General features: G+C 38.5%; 1 protein-coding gene across 7 annotated transcripts in view; it reads left to right on the forward strand.

The window, feature by feature from the left end:
• Positions 1–20,374, forward strand: part of AFF2 (AF4/FMR2 family member 2) — a 336,322-nt gene that overhangs the window by 250,386 nt on the left and 65,562 nt on the right. For all 7 annotated transcript variants that reach the window (XM_027690474.1, XM_027690479.1, XM_027690477.1 and 4 more), the window contains one exon: positions 3,894–3,931. In XM_027690474.1, coding sequence (XP_027546275.1) covers positions 3,894–3,931 — 38 coding nt within the window. The remainder of the gene's footprint in view (positions 1–3,893; positions 3,932–20,374) is intronic.

Here is a 20,374-nt window from a genome sequence, read left to right on the forward strand (position 1 = left end):
GCACAATTATGGAGAGGCCATAATTGTTAAAAAAAATCAGAAGAAAATTACAAATTAAAGTAGAATGATTGTCTAGTTCACACTGGCTTTCATTTTCTAATCATCCTAAATTATTTTAATGCATGTTTTCAAGCTCAAAATTAGCAAAGGTCCCATGATGTAATTCTCCTAACACCCATTGAATATTACATTATACCAGTCCAAATTCATTCCAATCTTTTGCAACATCATCTCTCACTCAGGGCACATATATCATGGTTTAGGGACCTCCTACCTGCTCTGTTTCTAGATGGTGCTTTTAATACACGAAGTTTAGGAATCATTGCAAAGTTAAAACCAGTTTCTTACTTGTAAAGACCTAGATAAAAAAAATATAAGATTAAAAAAATAACTCTTAAAACATGTTTGTCTTTGAAATATCTTAAATTAATAATCAAAAGCTTGCATCAAGTCTAAAACAAATCAAACTCGGTCTTGAAGATGAGAAACAGGAATTATTAACTGAGTAGCGAGGATGATGGAGACTCAATGAGATCATTTTGTTCAAAGATTAAAGGCGATGAACACTGAAATAGTTGAGGAGGATGGCTATGAACACATCTGACTAGAGCTGCTAAATTCAGTAATGATCAAAAGTTAATTATCAAAGCACAGAGAACTACTCAACACAGACAATTTGAGTCAATAGCTAAGCAGCCCAGAAAAGAAGTAATTTGGAAGAAGTATTTTCCTATAATGAAGTTATATAAAAGACGTACATTTCAAAGAAACCTGCCTAAAACAAGATTGCATTCTTCCTGATCAGAGAAAAATAATTAGCTCTAATTGACAGACCTGCTGCACACCAAATATTTTCAAACAATATGTTTCTGCATCAAAGCTTAATGTGTAGAGTTGCTCAATGTCACTTTGATTTTGCCTTCCTTTATCTTCCGCCACTGGGCATGCTCATGATATCACAACAAATATGCTTTGAAAAATGAATGAGCAACACCTACAAGACAAATAAAAGCAGAAGGACAGATCCTGGATTTCTTTCTCACATGGAATCCCTGATGTGTTCTGTGCTGTGTTTAACATCACCACGATCCCACTCGGAGGCAAAGTGAATCATTTGTAATAGGAAATGACCAGTTGCCTAATGATCCAACATTAAACTAGGCTGGCATGTAGATTAACCTGAGCATTTGCAATGTTCTTTCGGTTTTGTATAGGCAACCGTGTGTGTGGAGGACACTCCCCCTCAAGCATGTGCCTTTTCTTAAGAGTTAGGAAAGTACCTTTTCCTCATAACAAAAGAAAGAAAATGTGGAAATTCTCCATTTAAAAATCTAAGGAAAGATGCATGCTAGAATGTCCATGGTTCAAGAAAATAAAATATATCTATAATTTTTTACTTTCTAAAGCTGCTCCATTTCTTTCAATGTAAACAGTTGCCATCGACGTAGCTAAGTGGTCAAAAATCAAACATCCAGTTTAGACTCTGCTCTTTAATATTCTATGACTTTGACATTGACAGTTCTCACTCGTTGAAATATCTTCATCTTCTTTAATCTTTCATGTAAACACTTTAGTTCACACCATCACGCACATGCTCTCCAGAATATCTTCTGCTGTATTTCGTATTAAACCAACTGCATTATCATTATTTACTTGTGATCCTAGACACTCTCTACTCTTCTGTTTTCTCTTCTTCTGCTCTATTTTGATACCAGGTTTTGTGTAGTGGTTTTTGAATAATTCAGGGGGAAAAAAATTGATTTAGATGCAAGTTTCACATGCTTGAACTCAGAATTGTTATAGTCCAGCTATTTGGTATATAGTCAAGCAAAATACCACCATAAAGTCAAAAAGAACTTCTGACATTGTGGAAGGATGTTTATGAGCTTTAAAAATAATTTTAGTTTCCTGCAGGATGGAACTGCAACTTGGCATTTAGTGGGAGGCTTGGGAAACTGAAATGCCACTTTTGATGTGTTTTAATCCATTTAAAATGAAGCATTTGTGTGTCATTACATGTAGTTTATTACTTCAAAAGTTTCTTAACAACATGCTTCTGACTCTGCATTTGCGATTGGCCGCTGAAAAAGGGAGATTTGGGAGAGAATTATTGGAAGGAGACAAAATTCACATATCTCACTATTGAGGCAGGGACCTCATTTCATCATGGGCTTGTTTGAGACAGCATAATTAGGTTTGGGTCTGTAACACTTGTGCAATCTGAAGTTTAGCATTTCCTGAGGTTGAAGTGTTTTATTTAGCACCCCTACTGTACAATTGATATAATTGATTCCTATCATGCATTCATTGATTTATTCTTTAGATGGAAAATATAATCCAAATGAAACAAACACATTTTTCTTAGCATGCTGGGAGTCAGCCTGGAGGGTTGCTGTTGCCCCATCCAAGCTCTCATAAGCTCTCATTCTTTCTCCCAAATTTTAAGCTCATTAACAGGGATTTCCATGGATTTAAACATGGATTTTGCCTTTGCTATCCTTGGAGGCAAAAGTGCCAAAACAGCAGGTATTTTCAAAAACCAGCCCCATCACAGAGCCCAAAGGAAAACTCATTCTGGGAAAATTTGGAACCCAGTTTCAAATGGTCCCAGTGGTTTCAAAAGTTCATCAGTTTTCATAAAGGATTTAATTTGTCAAGGCTTATGTGAGCATTTTTCAGAACCACTAATATTAGCAGGTGCTGTGTAGAAACCATTTTATTTCCATCCCTAAGCATAGCAGAGGTTAAAGTTCCTCACCAAAACCCTTCTTTTAATTCTTGGTAAGCTGCATAAAAATATCTCTAAAGGTAATTAGGAACTAAAACTCTCCTTCCTATAATAGGTTTATGGATCAGTTGTCTTAATTCTGCCTTTCACCACTCTCCATGCTTGTAATCTCACTAACCATCTGACTGCTTTCCACGTTTAAATCTATTACAGTCTGGTTCTGCAAACACTAGGAGGAATTCTCCAAAAGGATACGACAACACTAGTTTATCTGATAGTGGTATTTCCAGCCCTCTTCCTTTAAAATGTTATTTACCTAGTCTGAACAAAACCAGGGCGGGATGCAAGGTCGGTTCAGATTATGTAATTATGTCACAGAAGCATTAAAAGAAAAAGTCTCCACTAACGTCTCGAGCAGCTTAACCAGTGTGATAGACTGGCGCGGCTCTGCCATCGGTGCCCCCAGCTGTGTTGCTTAGCAACATTTTAATTCAAGAAGAATCGAAGGAGATGAAATCCCCGTGGAGAGGGAAACAGAAATAAGAGGGCCGTTGACAGATGATCTGAGTTGTTTCTTCTAATATACTGTGAAGATCACTGGCTCTTTTCATGAATGATAAATGGACTGTACACAGATCAATGGGTTCAGCAATAAACTGGAACCAGGCTCCATGTCTGAGGTGGTGCAGGCCGAGAGGCCCAAAGATTTACTCATTTAGATGATTTGGAGTGTGTTTTCTCAAAGGTTTCACAAGAGGAAATTGATCTGAACATTTGGTCATTCCTTGCCCTTTTCTGTTGCTGGTGAATAAAAACTGTTTTGGAAATGGAGTCCGTTCTTCCCTTTATTTTTCCTGTTGTTGTTCTTGCTCCAGATAGGGACAGATAGCTTGTGACAACGGGGCCAGACCTCAGAGCGGGAAATGAAGTAATAGCTCTGAATGAGCAGTTCCACTCCTGGCCATTAAAAATAAACAAACCACACTGGTATCACAAGCTGGGGCAGGAGCATTTCAAACCCTGGGCACTGTCTCTCAGAACAGCCCTCTCCCCAGCTGTGGGGTGTGCGCTGCTGAAGAGTTTCCACGGGTTGATGTTTGTGGCTTGGCTGGGCTTTGGTGTGCCACTTAATGTTTTGTTTCCCCCACCCCTCTTCTTTTTGCAGGCTGCTGAAAAGACGAAATTGAGAAACATTCCTGTAAAGTAAGTTATTTTTATATCCATTTGAAAATGCAAGTTTAATGCCGTTGTTTAATACAATGACTGAAAAGACTAGGACAATGAGAAGGGTGATGAAGGAGAAAATAGAGTTCATGTTGCCCCTAATCATAGCAATAAAAAAAGTCAGTATCATTGAGGAAAGCTTTTGATTTCTCATGTGTCCCTAATGATTGCACTCCCCAAGTTTCATCCAGTTTCCATAAATTAATGTGTTGTCTATGAATAGCTGCCAAATAATCACAATCATACTCAATACATAGTGCTCCTAGCCTTGGGGGGGGTTGTACATGCTAAAAAGATTATGATTTTTAATTGCAATCCTCTAGAAGGTCTGACAGGGGGGAAATCACTAGGAATGTGCCAAATAATTTCTAGACATATGGGAATAATTTTGCACCTATGTATCAAGGCTTTGCCATCCTGTTGATTAAGGGCTCTTTCTCACTCTCTGTGTGCAGCTCTCTCACACCATACACACATGTATGGTTCTGCTCTTTACAGCAGGGCTCTGTGAAGGATGAGCAAGCTACCAGGGAGCAATTTCAAGGGCGTTTTATGAGAAGTTCTTAAATCTTAGGCCACTAGCGGCAATACTCAACCATATATCACTGAATTAAGAAAGTTGCTATATAGATGTCCTGGCTCTTTGAGAAAAGGCATTTTCAGTTAAAGCTACCAGCATCAGTTATTCTGTTTAAATAATAAATACTCCAGCCCTAATGGGCTCTTACGTACCAATAAAAACACATATTTTTAGCTGCAGTAGGTGATCATAGCAGTCTAACTCAGTCCCAGTAACTGCATGTTCCTGTTACAGACAGAGGAAATGTTGTAATTTTGGTAGTAGTTGGCTAATCATACTGACTTTTGGACTGGAGTGGGTTTGTGTTTGTAAGAACATGCACTGAGAGACTCAGATCACTGTGTTTTAGCACACATAACAGAAGAATGCAGTCCTACTTCTCACTTGGCTTCCATCATGTATAGTCATTTACACCTTATAAAGCGAACACAAAATGTGTGTGAACACTCCTTGGAGTGATTAGGCAATATGTCAGATGACCATAAATCACTCTCTCTTTATGTTTCATTCAGTTTGATAAAAATTAGAAGTAGGATCCAACAGAGACCTGATAGCACATGAAACTTGTAATAAGACAAGGGACCTTTGTTGCCTATAGGGCTAGTTCAAATTCAGAGCAAGCTGAATTAAAGTCATTGTTAGCTGGTGGTTGTTTAATAGAGAGTGAAATGAGCTGTGTTCTCACCTCACATTATACAGGATCCAGGAGTTGCAAGGTGATGAAAGTCATGGGGAACAACTCCAAAATAATCATTTATCATTCATTCACTTTTTTATATATTCTGAGTCAAATTCTCAAGAATTACTCAAGTGAATTGAATTTCCCCCTATATAACAGACACATCGAGCGTTGCAGTTTTTAAACAGCATGCATATGACACTGATGCCCAATTAATCCACCAGAAAGATTTGGGAGTTTGGGGGAAAGGGTGATTTAGGTTAAATAATTTTTTACACAACTTGAGTAAGTGTAACATTTTGAAATGGAAGAAGGCCAGATGGACAGTCTTGCTCTTTCCACCTACATGTGTGTGTTTCACCCTGTCATGTTTCTCCCAACTGGTTGTTTAACTTCTCTTTGACTATGTTCATGGTGGCAGCTTCAATTAGTACCCTAGGGAATCCATTATACATATTAATTACACTCTGTATAACAAAGTAGCTGAAAAATCTGCCTAGTTTTTCCAGTGACATGTAACTATTTATGGTACCTGTATACAATTAGGATTTTATGCTAAAATATTAGCTCTCAGGGCAAAAGAAAAATTAGTGTCTTTAAGATAGCAGTAGTAGCCATGGATTGCATTTATATAAGCATCACAGCCACACTTAGTACAGCTCAGACTTGGCTAGCTTTTAGTCACTGCTTTTGTAGCTCTCAAATGTCAAGGAGAATTTCACTTGAATTTTAATGTTCCTCAGTATGTAAAATAAAGTTAGTAGCTTCCATTGTCATAAGGGCTGAAAGCTGTACAGATTCCTTCTACCATATGTGACTTATCACATACATTTTTAAAAACACATTTTTGTTATTAAGACATATGTGATAGTACACTTCTGCAAATGTGAATTGCTTTTGGCTAAAAGCCATGCACTAATAAGTAGAGTTGAATCTAACTGCACTTGACATCTGCTACAATATATATTTTTTTACATATATAAATATATACATATAAAATATTCGCAGTTGTCATTAGCATAAAAAAGTCCTTGTTTTTACATTATGCTGACATAGTTCTTGTGTCCCAAAACTGGAAGCAGAAATTACTCCCTTTTAAGTACTATAGTTTATAAAAAGTTGTTGGACAGAGCCTAATAGTGGCACCATTTAACATATTAGTTCAGAAGCATGATGAAGATTTCTGTAGAAATGGTCTTTTTACTATTCATTGCTCAGTTTATTAATGTTGCTGGTATAATGTTTGGTAGGAAGTTTACTGTTCTTTTATGTTCTCTTTAATCCCTCCAGCACTAACCACTTATGAAGGGAAACAAACAAGGAAGTTTTCTTTTTACAGTTCAGTAAAGCAGCCAAGCAGCTGGTTTCTTAATGTACAAGTGTCTGTTGGTGCTTAGGCTAACTGGTGTGAACTTCCTGATGGCCAAAGTAGGTGCAAGTGGCACTTGGCTCCTTCAGAAGTCTTGGTCTCAATTCCATGTTGCTTAGAGCACTGCAAGGCTCAAGACATCCACAGAACTCATCTTTATGTATTGGTAGCATCATCTGACATAATATTGCTATAAATAAGCACACAGTAAATAGCTAAGAAGTCTCTGTGTCTGCAGAACTGATTTTTTTTGGTAGAAATAGTGCAGTTAACTTTTTCAAAAGACCCTCTTCTGTCTGTATGTGGCACCAAGGTAGCCCCCATAACTGCAGGATCCATTATATTTACCTTATTTATGCTCTTCTGCCCTTGTTATGTAAGGAGCACTTGCTTTCTCCCATGGTTTTATCCACATTTACATTGAGAGTCTGTGGTAGAAAAGGAATTTCCTGTAGGTAAAGCCCTAGATGCTTTCTTACTTACTTACTGGTCCTTATCATGCTGCTCCTATCCCTGAGTCTGAAAGAGGTAACATGACTTAAACAATTTCACTCTGTGAAGGGTTTATGATTTCTAAAGAATTGTTGCATGAGAAATGGTTTTGAATTAGGATGCATTCAGAGGAATTAATCTTTTATATACCCTGTGATTTGATGGAAGAGGGGGAGAACAGTGATATCATTAAAAACCCATACTAACTTTGTTCTGGAACCCAATTGATGATCACTCTTCCCAGATTTTTTTCCAGACTTGTGTAGACAATGAGAGCCCACATCAGCATAAAGCCTAGAGGAATCATGTTCCTCTTGACTTGGACCCCATCACTTGTCTTTTACCAGTGGGTTGAGCTGCAGGATCCTCTCATATCTAGGTCCAGTCAGGGTTAGTCCACACTCTCAAGTAAAAATACACTTGGCAGCCTGTACATAAACGTGGACTGAGGGTCAACCAAATTGTGTGGCATTGAGCACCATAGTGAAAAAATACTGCCTTTTTTTTGTTTTATTCCTCATTTATTCGCTGGAATCTGCCCAAGAAGTTTTTGTTGCACAGAAAAGCAAATGATTAGTCACTGTTCTTCATTCCTCATATTACATCCCTCTGTTGTATAAACCAAGGATTCTTCCTACTCAAAAGCCACTAATAATGCTGATTTCCCTCCAACTGCGTGAGCCCACCAGTGAGCTAATACAGACACAAGACAAGTCCCTCTGCAGTTGAGAAATGTCTACTAGTTGGATAGAGACAGTGGTTAGGAAGATAAACAGGTTCTTTTCATATTTTCCTTATGAAGAGATGAGTTCTTTGCATGGCAATGCCCTTCTGACTAAGGGCTGGATATAATGTCATTCTAAACAAATGTCTCAGATTACAGTCCTTTATGAAAATGGCCAAATGGATTTCTTGGGAAAATGTAGACAGGTGAAAGAATGATTTGGCTAAAACTGATGTCATCCAACACCTTGAAATACAAGGGTTTTGTAAGAAATAAAGTAGACTTTTTAAATGGAAAATGAATGCTTTTAAAGGTGTAGTCATGTAGTCCATGAAATTCTGTAGAACTGTAGGAATATTGGAAGTGACTTCTTGCTTCAGGGAAGAAAACATTGCCTTCCTTGAGTGTCCTTTATACTCCCTTCTTTTATAGTCCCTTTTAAAATCTTCAATAGAAAGTATATGGCATTTCCCCAAACACCTGCATATGCTTAAATTTGCTGTAGTTCTAATGACTTCCAGATACATGTTTTGGGATTACAGCTTGTGTTAAAATCCTGCTGCTTTTTATATTTTCAAAATATATTTGTTTTCCATCAGCCACAAGTTTGTTAACCAGCAAGATTTCTGGTGTTTATTGTCTTTTCCTGCCATAAAATTCATCTTCTCCTCATAAGGGCATCTGACTTGACTTGGTATGGTTTTCTGTCCCAACCATCATTGGAAATGCAATCCATTAACATTTGATATCTTGACATTTCAATTGACCTCTCATTTGCAAAGCGCAGTGGTATTTTTCGTGGCCTTTTCATCCTTGATTATACATGGAATAGGAGTGCCTGTTTCTACTGACTGCACTTTAGAAATGTCTTTGTTTTACCAGCTGGAGTGGCACCTTGTTTTTGCCTCCCTGGATAGACCTTATTCTGCATGGAAGGTCTGAGGTCTAAGCAAGTCATGCAGAGCCAAAGGATTTTCTTATTGACTCACTAAGCGGGAGGGCGAGCAGGTCAGACTCCGAGGGTCAGTTAATGTATGCTGTAATAGCAGTAACCATAAACAGATCTTTTGCTCCCACTGGCAAAAATGCAGGCCAGTGGGACAGGTCTGGAAGTTGGTTTGTTTTTAGCCTGTCAGATCAGACACTTGTACCCAGTAGAGGTACGAAAGGGACAGAGTGCTATTGGCACACACGCTCAGCTCTTCCACTGCAGGGTATCTCCTGTCCTGTATTTAAAAAGAGGTGAAAAAAAGTGTGTCATGTCTAGGTTAAAAAAACCTCCCATTCATGGATAATTGTATGGGAGGATGGCCATATGTACATATACTATATGTGAAGGAGGGTCAATTTAAATTGGATGTAAGGAAAAAGTTTTTTATAATGAGGGTGTTGAAACACTGGCACAGGTTGCCCAGAGAGGCTGTAGGTGCCCCATCCCTGGAAACACTCAAGGTCAGGTTGGAGGGGGCTCAGAGCAACCTGATCTAGTTGAAGATGTCCCTGCTCAGTGCAGAGGGTTTGGACCAGCTGACCTTTAAAAAGTCCTCTCCAACCCAAATTATTCTATGGTTCCATGTACATACATGTATACATAGGCATCTATGGACCACAGGTGCCTAAAGGGCATTTGCTAAAGGTCTCAAACCACTCTTAAAGAAACAAAAACCCCAAACCTGCTAAGACTGATTCTTAGTAAAACTCCCAAGCAATTTCCACATGGCCACCTTGTCATCTTTGCTTCTAAACCTTCCTTCCCAGTGTTTCTCCTCAGACTGTTTCTGGTGAACTACTAAATCAGACTGCACCAATTCAATTAGTTCTAAAAATCCATTATAACTTAGTGCCTAAACTGCCTGCCCATATTCATTTCTCAAAGAAACCCATTCATATTTATGTTTTAATACTTTAAGTCTAGCATGCAAAAGCACTCAAATCCCCAGCAGAAATCCAGGAAAAAACCCTCTTACAGGCAATTATAGACAATGTGCTTTAGCCCCTGATCCTCCTAGTCTGTCCACTTTAGCATCTGCACAGGTGCAGAGTTTGGTCAGTGGGATCAGTTTTATTGCACCAGCAATAAAGTCCCTCCAAAATTTCACAGAATCCCCCACATGCCACTGGCTGTGCAAGCTGGGCCCCGTGGTAAAGTCTGTACAGGCGTGCAGAGCTCACAGCAGGGTCAGCACCTGGGGTGTCACTGTTAAACCAGTGCACACATGCTGCTGCTGATTTCCAGTGAGCTTTATTTGGGGGGAGGCTGCCTTTCCTCAGCAGAATGTGAACTCTAGAAATGTTGCAAAGGATTACTTCACTCTCATAAGTTAAAGGTTAGTGTTGGAAATGGATTATAGAACACCCGCTTTTAAACTGTTTGCAAAGAAACGCACATATTAAATCTTTTTTGATGATACTGCATTAATCCCTAAATACTGATTTTTATGTAAATTTTGACTCTTGCAAAGCTCTGACAATTCAGCTATCCCCATGTGGTTTTATCAGAGCTCAATTGCTCCTTTAGATCTTTTTTCCTTTTTGCAGTACCTTTTGCTTTATTCCAAAGTCATCACAGCAGCTGGAAGATGTAGTACTTTAGACATAAAATAATAAGTCTATTTAATATTTTACCTTTATTTTCTGAATTTGTTCCTCTGACACATCTTGTTAGATAAATTTTTATCAGTCCAAAGGATAACCACAGTAGGGCTATTTTTATTTCTAGGGAAATGATGCATGATAACTACTGGCAGGGCCCAAAGCAGTAAATCAGTCCTGTTCCAACCACAGAATGTATTAAAAGTCTGTAGCCTGTGGTAATAAGTTATAATTTAGTTGACTAGCAGTTTGTTTGGACTTAAAACTGTACAAATGAGTCACATTGGCTAAGTCCTGAAATATAAAATAGTTTGTGCTTTATTAAGGTATTCAGCTACCACCAGAACAAGTACCTAGAGAGAACACACGTTTTTCAAATGGTCGCAGTGCACTTTTATAGTGAAATGCTTCCGACTTGATTGTGCAATTTATAGTAGATGGTTAAATTACCACACGGCCTGTGCAGCGTACAGTGTTTGCTTACAAGACAATGAGATGAACAGACTCTGAGAGCTCATTCATCTAATCTCTTACAAATCTGAGTGCACACCATCGATATCAAGCACCGCTGGCTGTATCCAGCCACGAGGTGCCCCTCGGCTGCCAAGGCAGGCACGGTGCTCAGTGGCCATCACACAACTTCAGACAGCTAGGGAAACCTTATCTTTTGTGTATTTCTATTTACAGAGATGTGTATGCCAGTTGATCGAGGCTAATCATGCATTTGTGTAAAATATGTCTTGAGTCTTGCAGCTGCGGGGAAAAAAAAAAAGTACTTTCATTTTAACTGGGTCACTTTTGTTATTTTTCAAAACATTTTTACACCTTCATTGTGATGCAGCTTGTCAAGATTAAATTTAGGTCCCTTTTTAAAAGTTGTGAAAAAATGAAAGTTTGAGCCAAACAAAACCTTATTTTGCCTGACTCTTTTTGATGGGAAAAAAAGTTAGTTAAGGTCAATATTTTTTTTCCAGTTTTAGTGTGTATCTACTGTTGATCAAAGGAATACCCATTTATCTCTCTCACTTATCCTGTGGTTTTGATCATTTTAGATTTTATAATTTTTTCTTGGTTATTATTTTTAAGTTACTTAGCATTTATTCAAACCGTTGTTCTAAGTGTTTGCTTTGGGCGTTGCATCAAGTAACAACTATTTTCTAACTACTCTTGATCTTTTTTATATTAATGCTTTTAAAAATTGCCTCTGAGCGATTAAGATATTGCAACCAGTCAACAAATGCTAGGAAAACTGAAGAAAAGTCCTGATCCTAATATAATTGGGAGAACCTGTGTTACTGGTTTCAGTACAGCTGGCTGAATCCAGCATAGGAAACAGCCTTTAGATCTCATAACCCTGAACTTCACTGTTATACCATTTTTGTGTTGCTGGAAGGTAAATAACCAGAGCAAAACTGTAAGTAGTGTTAGAGTATGTTTATGACTGTATGGTTTATTTAGGTTCTGGCACTCTCCAGATGCAGATCCCTCCCTTGGAGAGCTTGGTACGAGGCAGTGGATAAAGTTATGATGCAGTGGCATTTAACTGAGGCTTTGAACTGTGTCTTCGAAATCTATGGGCCTATGTCTGCTCTCTTTTCAACTGCAAAACTCCACTAGTTCCACTGGCATTTGTCCTACTTCTCCTGGGTGTGAGAGGGGATGACGTTTCCTTGTTCTTTGTGGGTTATGGCCTCATGGTAATATATCTAGTAGAGTTCCTCTGTCTTGCATGGTCATGAAAATAGGACTGAGTAAAGGTTATCCTTGGTATCACCTTTGATATACCCCAAAAACATGCCTGCCATACAGCAAACAGTCCTTTACTTTGGCAACCAGTAAGTGAAATAAAAGAAAGATAGGTGTCTTCCGAGCATTTATGTTTTTTTAAATACAAATACAAAAAATGATGAGCTTCTGCTAAGTGAGAGAAGTAGAAAAAAATTCCAGTCATTTAGGATCAATGAATACGAAAGAAAGGCAAAAGCTAGATAATGTTTCAGGAAATAACACTGCTACAAGGTTAATTTTGCCTAGTACAACATTTCCTAGTATTGAATTGCCTGATATACTCCCTCAGGGATTGCTCCTGCGCTTGCAATAATCGAGGCTGATTTTATTGGAAAATCACCTCTGGATGAGAGACATACTCTAGAGAGAACTTTGCATGGGTACAAATAGGTTTTTGGTGCCAGTGCCATGTTGCCCAGGCCAGCACAGTTATAGTTCCCAATCTGTCTGTGCATTCAAGCAGCAAATTCATTAGCAACCCTTCTGGCAGGATAGAAAAATAGACATATTAGGGAAATTTACTTTGAATTGTTTTCAGGATTTGTTGGATAACAGTTCAGTAATCAAATTGCGCCTCCTAACAAGAGCATTAAATATTTTTATTAATAGTGGCAGGGAAGCTGCAGATATTCCTTTAAGTGCAGAACATTTTACTGTAACGCTATGTGACTAGCAAAGATCATGGATGAAAGAAGAGATTAGCATAGTTGGAGCAGGGGTGCTCGTAGTGTCGGAGCTGATTTTTGTTTTGTGCTCTGCGTCGAGGCCGTGTTGAGTCACACGACTCTCACATTACAGACGTAACGTAAGCCCAATATCGGCTCATCCCTCAGACCCTGCCGGTTTGCCAGCTCTTTAATTGCAGGAAGGGGGGTCATGTCGTGACAACTCTGTGCTCTCTAACCGTGGGACCTGAGTTCAGATCCGTGGAGCTGCTTCCAGGCCTCGTCAAGTGGAAAGTGAGCATATTGTAAACAGAGCGCGTTTCGCCTCCAGCTGGGAGGAGGGACACGTGGAGCGCTGCAGACGAGGGCCCTCCGCTGACCTTGGAGCGACTTTCAGTGTGGGGAGGCTGGAGGAGCACTGGGAAAAGGCTGATTCAGAGAGACAGATTAGTGAGGAAGAAAAATCAAGGAGATTGGCACAAGGACGGTGGAAAAAACGTCTTTCTAAAGACGGAAAATTTTTTGCACTCAAAGCCAACGCTGAACCGTTATAATCAGGCTCGTCTGGCCACACACCAACAGTGGCAAGAGAGAAAAATACTGGGTGCAGCTTGCACACTGAAGTCTGTGCAAAAGCTAGTGTTCTGCTGGGGGAAAAAAAAGAGCATTGACTACAATTTTTTAGAGAATAAATTACATGAAGCCCAGGGAAATGACAGGGTTAAAAATTAGGATTGTAAAAAATAATCTGTATGCTCTGTTCCCTAATTCCTGTTGTTTTCATGATTGTTTTGCTGTGAAGAGGAGAGCCACTCTCAGTATCAATCACAGTAAGCTATTTAGACACAGAAATAAGTGGCATATGGCTTAGCACTTTTGGGTCTAGCAATCAAGTAGCAACCTTCTGCAATACAACTGCAGTTCGGTTCCCAATGGGCTTCACTTTGATGATTAGATATATTGAGTTCCCTGTGTCATTCAAAGACAGCAGAATTTCATACAAGTTGGTGTTAGCTTCCTCTCACTTCATTTCAATTTTCAATAACCAGTGTCATCACAAGTAACAGTTTCCTCGTAATGGAACTTCATGTCGAATCAGATTTGTCCTTCAAGTCAAAGAGCACTGTGAAAAGTCTTCTGAAATACTGATCTCTGGAAAAATTCCTACCACAGTGAAAATGGGAAGGGATTATTTATTTATTTCTTTTTCCTCCTAAAGACATTTAGGTGCCCAATCCTCAGATCACTCAGGAAAACTCAAAAAAAAAAAAACATTAGTATTGCATTTGGGGATGGTCTTAGCATTCTTTACAGGACTTACACAGATGCTTTTGAAGTCATTGTTGTGGTAAGTAAATAGAAAATATTTGTTCGTTCGTATTTGAAACCAAAACTATGACATTTAAAGGCAAGCTCTGTGTAAGTGAAGTTATATGAGAGGAGAATTTGAACTTCAAATATGAATTGATCCCTCTGTATTTCAGCATGGCATCTGTTAAATATTAATGTGCTTCACTGTCACATAACTGATACTTTGCTGGGACTTACCTTCTCTCCATCAGCTCTGCCCCATCCCTGGGCAGTGGAGAGCTGTCTGTGTAGGCAGCTGCAGGGGACCAAAGGCATTGCCCACTGGAGGATGAAAGCATGAGCCCTGCTGGAGTTCAGGGTCTAGGGAAGGGAGGGGAGAGACTCAAAGAGTAAAAAGCCCAGAACATGCATCATGATGAGCATAAACATGCAAGACAAGTATCTGCCTTTTCTGTCAGGGATATTTCTGGAGAGATCTGGTGTCTTGGAGAATGTTCTGCCCATTCCAGTGCCTGAAGCTGTCTCCTCCCCAGTGGGCCGTGATCCCAGTTCTCTCTTTGTTGCCCCTTCTCTGCAAGATTTACAAAATGGAGGAGCCCTTTGAAGGTCCACCTGTGTCACACAACCTGTACATTGAGATCCACCTAGCAGCTTTCCACATAGCACCTCCCACACATGAGGATTGTGCCAGATAGTGTAACAGCACAAGCAGTGCTTTTAAGAGTAAATTCTAGGTCATACATTCACCATGAAGTACTTGCTGTAATTCACAATTAGACTTAATATGCTGTAAGAAGAGCGACTGCAGACAAATATCTCACAGCTTTATAAGGCTGACATGTACCAAGCAGCAAAGATGATATGGCTGCCTGTGTCACATACCCAAGACTGCCCATCCCATAGTTTTATTTCTTGGCAGTTTCCTACAATTTTGTGGAATATTTTTTTAATGTGACAAAGTCACTTCAATTACACAGTCATTATAAGTTTTGCCAAGGTTGACTATGGATCGCTTTGTGTTCATTAGAGCACAAAATTAGAATTTTCATTGCAGCAACTGTAAACAGTATTGGCTCAAAGGAGTCAAGCTTTCTTCCCTCCATAAAATCTTGGATAAGCTATAACTGAGGACTTCCATTTTTTTTTTACAGCTTTTAGGTGTTTTTGTTTTTTTTTTTAAGCTGCCTTCTGGGTTGTTGGATTTTTTTCTTCTTCTTCCTAAGCCTTGATATATTTGTTTAACTGAATAACCAGTTCCCTTTAAAATGATGACATTGCCACTGTGTGCATGAACAAGCAAGTGCAGTCAGTGTGTTTCTAAAGCCATGAATATATTATTCCTTCAACTTCTTAAATGTTACAGCTTGGCGCTTGTCACTGTAGACCCAGACAGATTTGTAAAAGCCATAAATGGTCTTCAGGAAATAACCGTGTTTCAAAAAATACTTCATCATCTTCTTAAGTCCCACTAAGCCCCATTAAGCTTTCACTTAACTAATATCAGAGTTTACTACTTAAGTAATAATTAAAGTTTCTATTTCATATTCTCATGAATTTATGGATATATGTGATTGACTTTGCTCATCATGCTGATGTAAATATAGAGAAATTGCATCAAAACTGATCATTTTATATATGCAAAAATGGAGCAAATAGGAAATAAATCCAGTATGGAGTGTTTCAAGCAATGGCGAAAAAAACAAGAAGAGTTTCCAATGAAGTGCAGGCTTTCAGAAAAGCTGTCTGGAAAGAATAAGACTGCCTATTTTTGTCTGTATTTAGAAAAATAAATAAGATCAAGAAAAGCATCTTGGAGAGAAGGAGATTACATTCTTCCCTTGATTTTTTAATAATTCCTTTTATGTTGTTTTAACCGTCATATTGCTGATTTAGCATACTAGAAACAATAGTGTAGTAAGTAGTGGAATACTGCTTAGTAGAAAATATAATGAAAATCTTTTATCTTTTAGTTTTTTGGGCTGAAGGTGAACTTATGCTGCTCTACCTCCCTTTTCTGTCTCTTAGGATTAAGGAGAGTGTGTGGCTCCTCACTTGTGCTTCACTTGGAGGAATTTCCAGGCTTTGTTTTTAACCTGATGTGTATTTACAAGGAAAGGAAGGAGAGACGACAGACACTATTATGAAAGTAGCAAAGAACTTCAACAGACATCCCTGTCAGAGCTTGCACAGCAACAATCCTCTGCCCTGCTCCTACAAATTCATGGAGAGCATGCTTCCCTTGGCATGTGGCATGCCTGTGTCTTGCCAATGGGATGCCCAGTCCTTAGCAATTTATTTTTTTTTTAGCTATAATATACCATGATAATGTCATTCAGGATAAGATATGTCAGCAAATGCACCAACAGGCTTTATCAGCTCATACCTCTTAGCAAAACCTGGAGCTACAGTGAGTGGGGGCAGCAGACATACAGCAAAGGCATATCTCTTCCTCTTAAAGAAATGTGTTTAACAAGGTTATATACCATTTGCATTCCAAATTTGCAATTAGCACCCCATGAGCACACAATGAAATCATCCGAGTGACAGATAACGCATTAGATATATGTAGTTAGACTTTTTGTAGATTAAATACACTATTAGATATAAGGTAGCACAGCTACAGTCTTACATTTCATAGAAATCAGTGTAATCTGAATAATAAGAGAGCTCATTGAAATATTCTCTTGTGTGAAGGATGTATGTTTGTGAATGCATGTGTGTGCGGGCAGGAATGCAAATTGCTAAGTGAAAAGATTAGCAAATTGTGGATTGTGGAAGTCTGACTGTACATAGTAGAAAATTTTCCTTCAAAGCACATACAAAGGTTTGATTCTGCAACTTTATTCTCAACCCTATAATTTTACACTAGCTGGCATAAATTAGCAAGCTAGAAGTCTAAATATATGTGTCTGACATGCCTCTCAAAAGAAATAAGATAAATGCACGTGGTGAAACAGGAGTAGTATGTGTGAAATATCTATGCCTTTCTGCACATAGGTTACATTTAAGTCAAGGAAAGGAAAGAAAAATCTTCATCCGCACTTTATCTGTGTTGAATGTAGTCTGGAGTTCTGTGAATATATTTCTTTTTTAACTTCAAGGATTTTCATTCTGTAAAGAAACTGGCAATGCCAAGCATTCCTTCTCTACCAAATGTGATAATTTCTGAATCCAGACAGAGGCTTACTTGCATTAATGTGCTCAGTGGTGTGGTGGAAATCAGTAAAATGATGAGGCGCAGTGAAGGGGGAAGGCGGGCTTTCCACATTTATTTATTCTGGATAAATGGTGCCCATTAATCTATCAGGAAAATATGGAATTAGCAGGGAAGAAACCACAGTTGCAAATTTGGCAGTTGCTAGCATGCACAGATGGTCTTTCAGTGTTTTAAGATTTTCCAGTCTTTTGATATTGATACCAAGATTGAAAAGTAGCCCGTGTATTGCTAATGTTTATCTGGAATGGCCATACAAAATTAACATTGTATATTTTGGATTGTTCAGTCTCCTCTCAGTGTATTTGCATAACATTTTTTAATCTTAAAGGTAAAGTTTTTATGCTATGTCTGTCTTTGGTTATTTTAAGAAGCATAATGGGAGAATGATTTGCTAAAATAAGAAAACCAGCATATCCAGACAAAGGCATTAGGAGGAAAGAGGCTCTCACATGTGAATTCAGTTGAACTTGCAGGTTCGTTGTCCAAACTACCTTCTTACTGTTACAGATAATATGCTTCTTTGTAAAGTGGTGTTCTCAAAACCAGGATGTCGAGTCCCTCCTTGACAGTGTTGTTTATTCTTATTCTGCTGACAAGCACTGATTCTCAGTCACTGTATCTTCACTGGAGCTGGGAATCTGACCCTGGCGATGTCTCCATTCAGTATTTCAGGGCATGAAGTCAAGAGGGAAAGATAATGTCATCTGCTTAATTTGCTTTGGGAGTATTTGGTTGAGTCTTTAAAGACCGTGTTGAAATATATCACAGAGGAAATCACAGAATAATTCTTGCCAGCTTTACTTTGAGTTTATTCTCAGCTGACCCAGAGAATATAGTACCTTAATGACTGTTCTGAAATGTGCCTTCTGCAGCGCTGTGGTTGTGTGGATGTGCATGTGCACAGGACAAAGACATCTTTGGCTACACACAGCAAAAGGTGCTTTGTATTAAAAATCACTTAAAACTGTTGAGGAAAAAAATAAACTAAAAAAAAAATTATCTCAGTGCACCATGAATTTTCATCTGGTGAAAAAATGTTTGAGATGCAAAAGTAAGGTGAAAGTTTTAGATGTGTGACAGAAACACTGTATTCTGCTACCTCCAGTGTATCCAGGTTTATGAGTCTGGTTTATATAGATCTCTATGAAGCCAGATAGGCTGATGGACAGTCAGACAGACAGACAGGTAGATGTGGGTAATAGATAACAGTATGCCAAACCTGTAGGACATTAGGGCATGTAGGTGTGCTTCTAAGTCTTTTTTTCTTTTTTTAAACATGCAGACAAACACTGTCTTGCCAGCATCTACCAATGTTAGAGAGAAACATGCTGGGTTCTAACAAGAAATTTTTCTAATTATGGTTCAGCAGAAATCCTACTGAGCATCTGTGTGGATAGCACAGAACAGACCTAGAAGCACCTTGTTGTACTGACAGTAGTTCCCATCTTTGATGCACATAGCCAGATTTCATGTACCACCCCAGAAACAGAACTTGGTTCTGTTTTACAAGCAGGGGTGCAAAATACAGTTTTATTTTCCAGTGTGCCAACAGCCATCTTGGGTAAACAGATACTTTAGCTTAAGCCATACCTGTACTATCGTTTAGAAGAATTATGCCATCAATTTTGTAAGCTAAACTTCTATTTATTCATCCCAAGAGGATGTTTGCCTTTTCTGCAACCACGTGATACTGTTAACTGGTGTGCAGTGCATAATCCATTATAACCATCTAATCTTTCCCTAAAAAACTACCTCACTGGTCATTTTCTACCTTGTATTTTTGCTGTTGAATTTTCCTGATAAACTGTAGTACCTTGCAGTTGTCCACACTGAATTTTATCCTTCAGATCTTATCTCCACTTCATCGGGATCTTTTTTGTATTCTTACACATCCTCCAAAATACTTGTACACCTTCTCAGATGGGTATTACTTGCTAATTTAACAAGCATACTGCCTGTTCTCTCATCCAAAATTGTTCATGATCTTCTAAAATGTTCATGTCCATTGTATAGTTACTGTAACAGTAGCTAGGCTTTAGTCTTGACAGATGTTTCTTGCCAGATCTATGATAAAAAAGAGATATATTACTGATGATGATTTGGGTGATTTATGTGGTCTGTAAAGGGCAGCTTACCAGAATGGATCAGCCCTTTAAACTCTTGAAATGGCTGCACATCTTACAGGACTTATGGAAGTCTGAAGATCCTGGAGGGTATGAACTTTTCAGGTTTTTTGCACATGTGTGAAACTTGCATTTAACAAGCCACAGAAATGCACTAACAACTCCCTGCAATACATTTCAAAGTCCTTCACCAGCAATTAAAGGCTCTGCAGCTCTGACTGTCTATTTGCTAACCCACCACATATGAATTTCATGAAATACTGCCCACTGTCAATGTTCTTGCAGCACTGGGCAATTCTTTAGTTTCATATGTACCTATTTCATCATGAAAACTGTATTGAGAAAAATCCCAAATTTCTAGTCTACGTGACATTTAAGAGGTTAGTAAAGACCCTACACCACTGAGAGACAGAGATGCAAAAACAAAGTAAAAAAAAAAAAAATTGAAGTTGCTGGAAGCACAGATAAAGAAGTCAGACATCAGGACAGACTTAGAAATGAGCATGCAAGACTGTTGTTGTGTAAGCAAAAGCTGACCCTGGTCAGCTCTAACTAGTGTTATCTTCACTTATTCCAGATACTGCTAGAGGAATTTCTTCATTTGTTTAATATCAACAAGCAATTCATCTGGACTTCACTCAGCAGTCATAGACAATCATATCATCGCTCAAGCACATACTCCAAAATGTATCCACACATTTCAATGATAAGGCCATGCATCTAATCTATATGTACTGAATTGTTCCAGGCAGATACACTAACATACATTCTCCGCTCTCTTTTAAAAGGAACCATTTTTTATTTTTTTAACATATATTTGTGCTGCAGTCAAATGATCTCTTAATCACTGCTCTAAAAGTCTTGGCTGCAGGGTAAAGGTTC

Source organism: Neopelma chrysocephalum, unplaced genomic scaffold (assembly GCF_003984885.1).
Source record: "Neopelma chrysocephalum unplaced genomic scaffold, ASM398488v2 Primary Assembly neopelma1_81, whole genome shotgun sequence".
In the NCBI taxonomy this organism is placed as follows: domain Eukaryota; kingdom Metazoa; phylum Chordata; class Aves; order Passeriformes; family Pipridae; genus Neopelma; species Neopelma chrysocephalum.